Source organism: Triticum dicoccoides, chromosome 2B, assembly GCF_002162155.2.
Source record: "Triticum dicoccoides isolate Atlit2015 ecotype Zavitan chromosome 2B, WEW_v2.0, whole genome shotgun sequence".
Classification (NCBI taxonomy): domain Eukaryota; kingdom Viridiplantae; phylum Streptophyta; class Magnoliopsida; order Poales; family Poaceae; genus Triticum; species Triticum dicoccoides.
In genome coordinates, this window is record NC_041383.1 from 657,432,002 (window position 1) to 657,444,189 (window position 12,188).

Genomic DNA, 12,188 nt, shown 5'->3' on the forward strand with positions numbered 1-12,188 from the left:
GTCTTACTCCCTCTCTCTCAATTTACAGGGCGTGCGTGTACCCCTAGGTCGTCAATTTGACCAACCTAATACAAGTCATATATTACAAAAAATATACCAATATAAACTTTAGATGTTCTATTTTCAAAAGGTATAATTTTTCTGTTATATAATTTATATTAGGATGATAAAATTGACAACCTAGATATACGTGTAGGACTTGTAAACTGAGACGGAGGAAGTAGTAGTTCTTTTTTGCAGTTTCACAAACATTAACTGCCATGTTGTTGTATATTCCCTCATCAGTAAATCCTTCGTTCCACATGCATTTGTAAAAGAGAAGCATCTGAGAGGGCACAACAAGATGGAAGCTCACCTCTCAGGTCCATGGCCACCAAAACGAGGGCAACAGTTGTGGCAATGGAGGAGAGGAACAGATGGAGAAGGGGAGGTAAGGGGGGGTGAGGTTTGGGGGTCTGTGACTGGGGGCAAAAACGATAAATTTGACCTGTGGATGAAAAAATTTCACAAAATGAACTGTGCTCGAAAAAATTCGCTTCACTGACCCTTTCGTATAGCGCCCGACCGTCAGGCGCCACACTCCATTGTGCAGCGCCTGACTGACAGGCGCTACACACCTGACTAGCGTCGTACTCCAGACTAACTAAAAATTGTTAAGTCAGTGTGCAACGCCTAAGAATTAGACGTTACAAAATACAGTGTAGCGCATATACACTAGGCGCTGCACTACTTGCATAATCCGTGCCTCGTTTTAGTTTTCTATATATAGCGTGGCCGAGACAGGGCTGCCGCTGCTTCGGATGCTCATCAGCAGAGTAGCTTGACTTTTGTCAGTGACTGTACATGCATGTTCTACTGCTAGCTGCTATAGTGTGCTAGCCGGCCGGGCTGGATGAGGTTTGCTTTATCTTTTTCTTGTTCCTCCAGGTAAATGTTTGCTCCCCTCCCATGTACGGGCGCTACAGCATCTTTCTTGGGTTTCATCAACTCTGGGATGCTTCTGTCCTTTCTTTACCACTAGTGGCGTTTGCTACAGAATCTGATTCTAATTCATCTATTACGTTACAACACTCTACACCGCTGCGTACATGCAAGTGGTGCAGCGCCTAGCGTCTAGGAGCTGCATTATACAGTGTAACGCCTAGCTCTCAGGCGTTGCATAATGACTTAGTAATTTTTAGGCTATCCGAAGTGCGACGTTGGTCAGGTCTGTAGCGCCTATCAGTCAGGCATTGCACAATATAGTGTGACGCCTAGGTGTCGAGCGACAGCGAAGTGAAAAAATTTCGAAGACAATTCACATTGTGAATATTTTTTGTCCACAGATTAAATTTGTCGTTTTTGCCTGGGAAAGGGAAGGACAATTTGGTGCATTGGCGTGAGCCTAAGGCTAATGTCAGTAGGCGTGAGCCTAAGGCTAATGTCAGTAGGGGAGTAGTAGTTAATATTATGACAGACTCGCCCCTCGGGGCCATGTGCGTGAGGGGACCGTTTTTTTCTTTTTTGGGTTTGCCAGCTGGATCAGGGGAGAGGTCCACTACTAATTTTAGGGTGTGTGCTCTGGACCTCTAGCCAGCCAATGGTTGCTGGCTAGTCGCGTCTTATTTATTTCATTATTTGTATATCAGCAAAGCCGAGGAAGCAGCACAAGCTGAGAAGTGAGAACGTCAAGCGAGCAGCGAGGACGCGCCATCGCGCCCGCGTCCATCAGCCGGAAACAGTCGCATGGCTACGTCAATAATGAACCAAATAAGGCAGCGGGAAGAACCAAACGTATACTACCACGTTAATTAACAAAACAAAACAAAACCGTACTGTCAGGCTTCACATCTTCTATCTGATCTAAAAATACACGACCATACTTTGTTGTGTGGTCGAGAGAAGGGCTATATAAACCTCGGAAACAAACCTCTTAAGCAGTTGTACCAAAAGCAACTGATTCAAACGTGGCGTCGGCTACTTTCTCAACAATCTTCGCTGCATGGGGCATAATTCACACCCCCAACAACCTACAGGGCACGACAAGATCCGGGAGGAGCGAGCCCTCCATAGTTTTCGAGCCAACATCTGCCACCAATTCCCTGTCTCGTGCCGACAACATGGGTGCGATTCAAAACCAAGTATCACCGACTACAGTACTACTGCTGTTCCTTGTTCTTGAGCTCAGTCTCGATGACCCGTAGCTTCTGATTGTTCTCCTCGTTGAGGAGAGACAGCCTCTCCAGCGAAGACTTCATCAGCGACATCTGGGACTCCGAAACGTGGCCTCTTCCGGCCTTCGGCGCCTGCCATGGCGCCATTCCTGTGCCGGCTGCACCGCCCCCCAAAGACGGTTGGGCGAACCGTTTCATCCTCGCGCTCAGGGCAGCAATGGAAGTACGCAGTGCGTCCAGCTCCACGTCTGCAAACCTATCTGCAAGTTTTAGCAGACACAAAGTATGTTAGGGCATGATGAGGCTGTAAGGGGAGAATATGCAGAGTCAGGTTTCTCGATTACGGACCAAGCTGCGACTTGAACTCCAGCTCTGCCTGTGACAATGGTTTCTTGTTTGCGGCAGGCAGCATCTTGAAGCTTTCTATGCGCTTCTCCAGCAGATCATACACCTTGGAGGCCCGATCGACCCGCCTGTTTATCTCCTCGTCTTTGGCTTCTATGGATAGAAGTGACTGCTTCACTGCTTGTAAGCGTTTCTGCTTGTCTTCAATCTCTGTCTTCACATAATCTTCGTGTTCCTTGAGCTCGATGAAAACCTGAACATCATTCAAATGAACCCACACTCGTTAGTGATATGCTTATATTGTGGGGATTGAAAGATGTAACAGGTTCAGTTATCTCCAGAATGGAACGACTTTTACTTGTGCACCAACAATGGCATATGACATACTCTAAGTTGATAAGGGATATGCACAAAATACCATAATGATAGCTCTTACCTTGTGCCCATACTCCACATAGTGCTCATGGAAAACCTTAATATAGTGATGAAGTGTGGACTTCCCTTCGATGGAGTCAGGAGTCAACGACCTCAGGCTTGTTGAAGATGGAAGTATGGGTGGATCTGGACCAGCAAGAAGCTCTTTGCTGATCATTCCAGTTGTCGAAGATTCCACATCCTTGATGTCCTTGCTACATATGTCAAGCTGAAGAGGTGTTGGTTCCTTCCAACCCTTCATATCCACCACAAAGCACTCACCAGTATATGTGATGCCAACTAACTGCACATGGCCATACGCATCCGCTATGGCGACAAATCCAGAAAGGAAGGGAGAACTTGTATCGCTGTTGCCTGTGGTGAGTACAGGATGCACAGAGGGTGGTGTGGAAGCCATTTCGGGGTATGAAAATGGCAGGAAGTGCAACGTGACCATGTCAAGTCCCCCGCCATGTGCACAATAAAATCTCTCCGGAACAAGGGGGTCCAGAAATAACGATAAAGAGCTACCGTTAGAAGTTTTTGGTAGTGCCAAATCCACAATTGAGAGCCTTAGCAAAGGAGGAGAGTGTCCCATCCAGACAGCTTCTGTATTGCTCTTCACATTTGATCCCATACTGGATGAACGATGTGATCTCAGGGCCGACGAATCTTGTGGATTAGAGTCACATATCATAGCAACGCTCTTTATGCGTCCATGTGAATCGACATCAAGGCGAGTAGGAACCCCAATGCTCCATTGTGGTTGGATTTCATCGGCTAAAGCATCAATCTGGAGCTGTCCACTACCCCAGGCAGTTACAAGAACTGAATCTTTGCCAACAGAGCTGTACACAAAACCCACAGCTTTACCTTCACAAGAGCTGCTCTTGCCTTCGAGTTCATTGTTTTCCTCGCAAACTCTACAAAGAGGCCCCTGCATGGGTGCTCAATCTTAATACACATTGATTCATGATAAAAACATACTCCCTCTGTTCGGAATTACTCGTCCAAGAAATGCATGTATCCGGATGTATTTTAGTTGTAGATACATTCATTTTTATCCATTTTTGTGACAAGTAATTCCGAACGGAGGGAGTAGAATGAAGGTCACATAGAAAATAGCAGTCAGAATTTGGATAACCAAATTCTCAATTTCTCATGACAAGAAATGATGATATTTCTCGGTTATCAAAGCAGTTCAGGAATAGTTGGTATTTTGTTGATTTTCTGTATAACATGTTTCATAAACTTTAACATTTAATTTAGACTACAGGTTGGTCTTGTTTCCAAGGAACTTCAGAATTCAAAATGAGCGGTAGATTTACAAATAGAAAATTTTATAGCTATAGTAAGTCAGCCAAATATAACCACAACAGTGATTTCCAAAGAGAATTTAAAACAGTAAAATCAATGTTCAACATAGTATTTACTATTTTCTTCCTCCAAAAGTGTGCTGACTATCAGAACATTTAACCAATTGTCCGTCCATGACCAAAACTGTGGGTACAATATTTGTTGACACCTTTCTCAAAAAAAAAAAAAATTGCTGACACAATTACAGTAGTAAAACTGCGCCTGCAGAGGAAGTGTCACGTGTACACGTGAGTGTGGCAGACATGACTGTGCAATTTGTGGCAAATGTTTGGTCACGAGCCAAATGGCTCCTACTCTTACAAATCAACAATCTTATGTACTAGAAAAGCATCGGATTGACTATGAGCACTTAAATGAACAAATTACTAGTTTAAGAGGCATGCCTTTTCCCTTCCTCTTCATCATGGTTGTGTTACAGCATCCTAACTTTATAGAGTATACAGCAAGGAATAGAGGCGATGTGCTACTTGTATCCACGGTTAAATCTCACCTCAAAATATTTCTGACCAAAAGTAATTTACTTTGTTCCTTCTAAAGGTGCTTACTTTTTCCCTTCTAAAGGTGTTTACTTGATATTCACATGCTAAAACCGAATGCAATAATGCATGAGAAAATTTCATACGTCTAGCCATCCCAAGATAATAAAAGCATCAGCCCCACTCGAACACCACAAGCTGAATTCTCCAGTTAAACACATAGAGCTACACTTGCTCGGTCATTCTCAGATATATTTCAGGAAGTCAATAGAAGCGTACCTGTAGAGTTAGAGAATCGTCCACTGGGGCATATGCACGAGCTCTTGACATCAGTGTGCTGCTATCTGCTGATTGACGTAACAGCTCCGGAAATGTTGCCTCCAACCATGCAATGGCCAAATGTGAGTTCGTGACAACATTTGGATTTGAAGATTTCAACCCAAATGTATTAACATCTTCATATATCTCTTCAATATGTTTCTTACTATAGTCACTGCATAATAGAAAATAATTGCCAAATCAATGTAGATAAAGTACAACCTACAGCATGAAATTAAGTAGTTCTCACAGTTTTAGGCAACATGTCAAAATAAAATGTTAGGCAATATAAAAATGATAAGCGCTGAAAGAAGGAGGCAGATAGAACATAGAAGTGCAATATTACCATCCAAATGGAACAACGGGGCAGAGCACAAAAATTGAACCATCACTGAACAAGATGAAAACCTGCATAAATAGGCTTACATGTGAAACAAAGCATAGGAATTGACTACTCAACATACAAAACATTAATCCTAATCAAGGTAAATTTGAAGAGACTACACATGTATGTCCAAACAACATATCAAATGACAACTTGAAAGAAAAATTGAAATGCATGAGGCATCAAGTAACTTCCTGTAATTCTGTTATGAACAGCACAGTGTAGACTTCACACACAAAAAAATAGCATTGATACAGTCATACAGAAACAGTAAATAAGCATGGCATTCCCAAATTCATTGGACAAAGATGCTGTATAGATAGTGTAGTAATATCAATTGATACCATAAATATTTGTACCATGTAATAAGCTTAAAGCCTTAAACTAGCAAAACGATAGATTCCCATATGCAAAATTCACCGCCAAATTGCTCTAGAGCTGTTTGAAGTTACCCTAAGTGTGATACTATCTTGCTTGCTATATTAAAATAATGATCCTGATAAATTTGTAAACTATTCTGGGCAAGTTTATTTTGAGAGGGCTTCTATTATCTAGGCAACTGCAACCAAGAGACATACCGAAAATCTATCCCACAGATGATCACTGCCATAAGAGAATGCCACTGGACAAATTGACGAAGCATTCTGGCATCTTCCAGGTAGAATTGGCTGCAAATAAAATTCCTGCTCTGGTTGCTCTAAATCAAATGAGAGATCAAATAACCTGCATAGATGGTTCTTGATTATTTTATCTTACAGAAAATTTAATATAGTGGTTCCATTATATTGATCTAAGAATATTGTATCAGTTTTTTAAGAAGAGATGAAGTTAGAAATAAATAAATATACATGATGACACACAGAAAAAAGGGTACTTGATATGGGAATGGACAGAGGAAACTACATTCCCATTTACATAAACTCCAACAAATTGCATGTTAAATAAGCTTAAATTAGCCCCTCCATGTTGCACCAAAATCCATTTTAGCATACCTGAAAACAGCATCTGATGTCAAAACACCAAAATGGCTGCTGCTAAAAGGGTGCCAAGATGTCTGCAGAACTTTTATGCCATCGTTATTGGTAGGTAAAATCTGAGAAGCAACTGGTGCGGTCCTGTAGTCAAATGCAGGGGAAGGTAACATTATAGTATAATAAAGTTATGAACAATGGGTCAATGGCATCAAAAGAAGAAGAAAAGATAGCTATACATCCCATTAATCTAAACTGCAGAGTGAATGAAAACTCTGTAAACGCCTTCTTTAATACCCCAATGAGGAGTAGAAGATTGCTCTTGATGTGCATGACTAATGAGAAGAGCAGAAGATTGCTCTTGATGTACAGGACTAATGACATGCAGGAGAAATAAGAATATTCTTCCACTGGTTTCAATTTTTTATTGCAAGAAAAATATTCATAACTAGAATAATCTCAGAACATTCAGGAAATAAAGGAGCAAAAGTGCATTATCAACATGAGATATGTTGTGATGAAGATATATACCTGCATATGATTGTATCACCATCTTCTGACACCCTCTCATGTACATGCAGAACATTTATGTTATGTGATCCAGCTAGGAGTAATGATGACACATCCGTATTAAGTGATATATGAGTGACCTCGTAACCAAGATCCATCTCCGGCATCAACATCTGGACAACACAGGAGCGGCATCGATTATGTCAATGCAAGATAGTACAGAACAATCATCATGGTAAAGAAAGAATACCTACTGTGGAAACTTATAAAAGATTACCATCTCACAAGCAATGAGTACAAGCATAAAAGTTTTCTCAATTCAACTATGACGGCATTTCATGACAAAAAGTGAGATCAAAGGAAGCAAATAATGCTGCAAACAAAACCAGTTAGGTAGAAATGTAAAATAGGCCTTATTTTTGGCATAGGAATACACCCATTCCAAAAAAGCTATCATATCACTATGTCAGGAATGTAAATTTCCCAATGTATTAAATAGTGGGCTATGCCACTTAGCGGCGGCTCAGCCAGAAGCTATTAAAAGCTATAGCGAAGCTAAGCCCCATTTAGCATTTTTCTTAAATTATGATTTTTTTTTTTTTGAAAAAAATAGGTATAAAATCAGGCTTCATATGTGATATATCGCATATACTTGACATAAACACATGTTCGCACAACAAAGCCAGAGCTCCAATCAGGTATCTTAATTCAATAACCAAGCTTCACACTATGCACCATATATATCAGAAACACGAACAATAGAATAATGCAGCGGGATGGTTTCATATAGCGCCTTAGCGGGCTAAATGACTCCAAATTTAGCGCTAGCAGGAAATAGCGGGCTATTAGCGTCGGAAAGTCCTCGTGAAAGGGTTCCATATCTAGCCTACCCCAACTTGTTTGGGATAAAAGGCTTCGTAAGTAAGTATTAAAATTGTATAGGTTTAGCAGGAGAGCTCAAAGGCTATAGCGGGGCTAGCCGGATGTTTAAAACTTTGAAATTTCCCCAATATGAGGAGGGAATCAATAACTTTCTTTTGAAGCCTTAGTCCACATCCAAATAAAAAATGTACAACTATGCCTCAGCCTCTCCCATGTATGTTCTCGTCAGATCTCCAAAACGTGAAAATGCACAACTTAGGTGGTGCATTTTCATGCCTAGAAACATGGTAGCTCATATAGTATACCATGTGATGCCAAAAACTTATTTTACATAGTTATATTATTACATGCTACTCCCTCCGTCCCATAATATAAGAACGTTTTTGACACTACACTACTAGTGCCAAAAACGTTCTTATATTATGGGACGGAGGGAGTACTACATAAAAAATGATCTCAGAGGAACTTTAATATGTGGAACCGTTTAAAACCCAATCTCCATACAAATATAGGGGAAGGTAGACCCATCTTCTTTCCCACCATGTGCCCATCGCACATCATAATATCGACTTCCCATTTGTAAAAGTTAGATAATATGCCGCACTATATTTCCTGCATCACAGTATAAACCTCTCGGAAAGATTGTGCTTAGGGTAGCAAACAATACTGCCTAAATTAACATAGGATCTGACACTAAGAAATCCAAATGCTCCACACTATGTCCAGTTGCACAACATCACACAGAGAAGCTTCTCCCCATTTTTGTTCACACACAGAAGTACTAGTGAATTGCAAATTGCCCCAGTCAGCAATGTAGATTCTCAAACGTATGGCTCTGACCTAGTGACTAGGAGACGGGGAGAACCGATGCCTATCCGGCTATCCCTACCATTTCACAGTGACTTTATACTACGAAAAAGCAACCAGGGGGAGAAAATCACTTCACCTCGGAAGGAACGGCGGCCTCCACGGCGACCTCCTCCCCGTCCCTCTCCGCCTCGGCCTCGCGGATCCGCACGGACACCCGGTGGGCGCCGCGCGCCGAAGGGTCCCAAACGTAGAGCCTCGACCCGGCGGCATCCCACGCGGCACCGCCGCCGCCCACGGCGCCGCGGAGCGCGAAGACGGGGTGGGAGGAGACGGGGACCCACTGCGCCGGCGAGTATGTCCTCTTGGGCGAGGGTCGGGGCCTGGGCCTCGAGGAGGTGGCGGAGGTGGAGGCGGAGGAGGGGGTGAGCGCGAGGGACGGGGACGGGGAGGGGCGGCGGCGGGAGGGCGGGGTCGCCAGGGCCGGGGAACGGCGGGCGGGAGGCGGGGAGTCCGGGGGCGAGGGCGACAGCTCCGGCGCGGTGATGCGAGTCATCGCCGACGAGGTTGCGCTTCGCTGCTGTCGGAGCGGCCGGAGCGGTCGTGGGGTTTGAGGTTTGCGGGAGGGAGGGGAGTGGGCGTCTTGTTGGGCTTTTAGGGGGCCTTTCTGTATAGACTTCGAGGGCACACCGGTAGTAGGCCGGCCCAGTACGACGTGGCTCGTCATGCTGACGTCATATCAATTTTCCCTCCTTTTTACTTTATTTACCGAGAATATTTTAAATTAAATACACATTAATAAATATTCACGGGTTTCCAAAAAATGTCCATAAACTTTTGAAAAAAATTATTCAATGAAAATAAATGTCCGTACAATGTGTATTTGAAAAATGTCCACGTATATCAGATAAAAGTTTCACGTGTTTTAAAAAATGTACTTTGTGTACTGAAAAAAGTAAATATGTGTTGAAAAAAGAAAAAACGACCAAAATGCCAAAGAAACGAAAATGAAAGCAAAAAAACAAATAAAACCAAAGGAAAACAAAGGGAAAAAAATAAACCCAAAGTAAAATGAAGAAAAAAAATCCGAGGAAAAAATATAAAAAGAAACTAAAAAACCCTGAATAAAACCGAAGCAGAGTGAACCTACAGCACATAGCGAGCAAACTACGCTAACGGGCCAACCTGCTAGTCATCGCCCATTGGAGATTCCTATTAGGAATCGGTACGGGAACACATAGCCATGGCTCTTTTTGAAAGCACAACAGTTTCCTATGACTTTGAACGAGACCAACAACGTCTTCTTCCTTTTTTGGTTTTGGTAATCCTACTGGTCCGAATATACCTTTTAGCCTAACAAAGGTTATTTGATTTTTTTTTTGTTTGCGTCCGTTGATTTCCATGGTTGAAGACGGCGGCGGGGCCTCGTACAGAAGAAATTGGAAACGGCGACACCGCGATAGTCGCAACGCATATGGACGAGAGTCCGAAGGCTGACTGGTTTGTATAAGGGGTGAAAATCTGGTGCACAAGGAGGTTGCGAGGGATGAATGGGCGGGGAGTGGAGGCCCGTGTGATAGCGACACCGATCGTGGGTGGCGAAGACAAGCACTTAGGCCAACGGCACAAATGGTGGGGCTGCAGTTGAAGGAAGAAGATGACTAGATCATGTGTGAAACAGTTGGAAGTTAAAGGCACTATGTGAGGTGTTGGATTTCGATCAAACGGTTAGGATAGAAAGAGGGAAATCAACTTTCTTGCTTAGACGGTCCCTTCCGTCCTTTTTGGTAAAAACGACATCGACCTGGATCTGACGTTGAAGATCCTCCGGTCGGTGTTTCTTACCAAATAAGATCCAGTCTTCATGGATTGGCGGCTATCACGACTCGTTAATGCCTAAGATTAGGAGTTTCTTTAGTGTCAAGATGTGGACCGTGCTCTTCTTCTTCGGTGACGACGAAAATCGTGGGTGCATGGTAGTCACGTCTAAGGCGATATGCAGCAGCCCAACCACTTTGTCGGATTTCGGGTTCCGGCAGCCCCTTGAGATTCGAACACTGGGGTGCGCACGAAGATCTCTTCCCTACCAGCTCACGTCTCGAAGTCTCGCAAGGATTTAAGCAAGAAAGATGAACACACAAGGGACACGAGATTTATACTGGTTCAAGCCACCATTGTGGTGTAATACCCTACTCCAGTGTGTGGTGTGGTGGATTGCCTCAGGGGCTGATGATGAACAGTATAAAGGGAGAACAGCCTTGCGAGGGGTTGTTCTTGAGTTGGTGCGATGAACTGCTTGGGTGAGTTCAGCCGCTTCTCTCTCTCTGACCGATCTGTTTCTAGATGCCTCTACCCTGTGGTGGCTAGTCCTACTTATAGGGGGAGGCCCTGGGCCTCTTCCCAAATAATGAGCGGAAAGGGCGCCAACAATTGGCCATTTTGAAGGGGAACATCTAGTACACTTATCCTGACTAAAGTTGGTCTTCGGCTGCCAAAGGTTCTGACGATGACGCCGTCCTGGGCTCCACGATGACCTCCATCCTGCCGTTCTGTTGGTCTTGGTCTTGTTGCACCGAAGCGGTAACCTTTGCCTGATGCCTTGGTCTGTGCTTGCCCCCTTTGCACCGAAAGGAAAACAAGGACACTGCGCAGGCCGGCGCCCGCCTGGTCTCGATCGTCATGGCTTGCGTCACGGGTTCCTCGGGAGGTACCCTGCCTTGATCTCTCCGCCTCCTCGCGAGCCTGCCTGGGGAGGCTGCTCCTGAGGAAGCTTCATGTCGTCCGCCCTGTGAGGCTTGGCCCCTCACGAGGGTCTTGAGCTGGAGCTGATGAAGCTGGGCTGCATTGGGCCCCCACTTGAGCCACGCCGCAGGCCGCAGGCAGGCAAGTCTAGGGACCCCCATTCCCAGAACGCCAACAGTAACCCCCGGGCCCAAGGCCCCCACTTGAGCCACGCCGCAGGCCGCAGGCAAGTGCGAAGCGCCGCGGGCCCCAACAGCATGCGGCCTTGGGCGCCGCGTGGCGGTTGATTAAACGTGGGTGCCTCCGCTTCCCCATGATGCCTCATTATGCGCCCGACTAGGCAGACCCGTGGTTGCACACAGCTATTCCCCTTTCGCCGCGTCGCGCGCTTCCTGCCCTTCCTCCTTCCTCGATCTTCAACCTCCGCCTCCAATCAAACTCGAGCTCTCCCCTCTTTCAACCGCCATGGCACCAACGAAGAAGGAAAAGGGGAAGAAGCTCGCGCCTTCGTCCCGCTCGCCTCCGGCGGTGGCCCCCGTCGTTGATTGGTCAATCATACTCAATCCCGAGGCCTTGCGCAAGGTCCGTTCTGCTCTTGCCACCATCTTCAACGAGTGCGGCTGGACCACGGTCTGGCATGCGTCCCATGCTTCTATTGATAGGGTCGTCACAGAGGTCCGGTTCTTCGCCGACGCCTTGTGGGCGGGTCTGGTCCCCCCTTTCTCTGCTTTTTTCAATGCGGTGCTCTCCCATTATCAGATCCACGTGATGCACCTCGGGCCTGAGTCCATTACCCTCCTGGCTGTCT

At 45.0% G+C, this 12,188-nt stretch overlaps 1 protein-coding gene across 1 annotated transcript; it reads right to left on the minus strand.

Annotated features, from left to right (window-relative positions):
* Positions 1 to 1,769: 1,769 nt before the first annotated feature.
* LOC119365435 (nuclear pore complex protein NUP88-like) lies at positions 1,770 to 9,236 on the minus strand. The gene is made up of 9 exons (XM_037631066.1): positions 8,778 to 9,236; positions 6,971 to 7,122; positions 6,461 to 6,583; positions 6,047 to 6,191; positions 5,430 to 5,491; positions 5,045 to 5,258; positions 2,935 to 3,849; positions 2,502 to 2,751; positions 1,770 to 2,413 (listed from the first exon to the last, which is right to left on the minus strand). Exons 1-9 carry the CDS (start codon positions 9,192 to 9,194, stop codon positions 2,139 to 2,141), a joined length of 2,553 nt encoding a protein of 850 aa, XP_037486963.1. The 5' UTR covers positions 9,195 to 9,236; the 3' UTR covers positions 1,770 to 2,138.
* Positions 9,237 to 12,188: the final 2,952 nt, after the last annotated feature.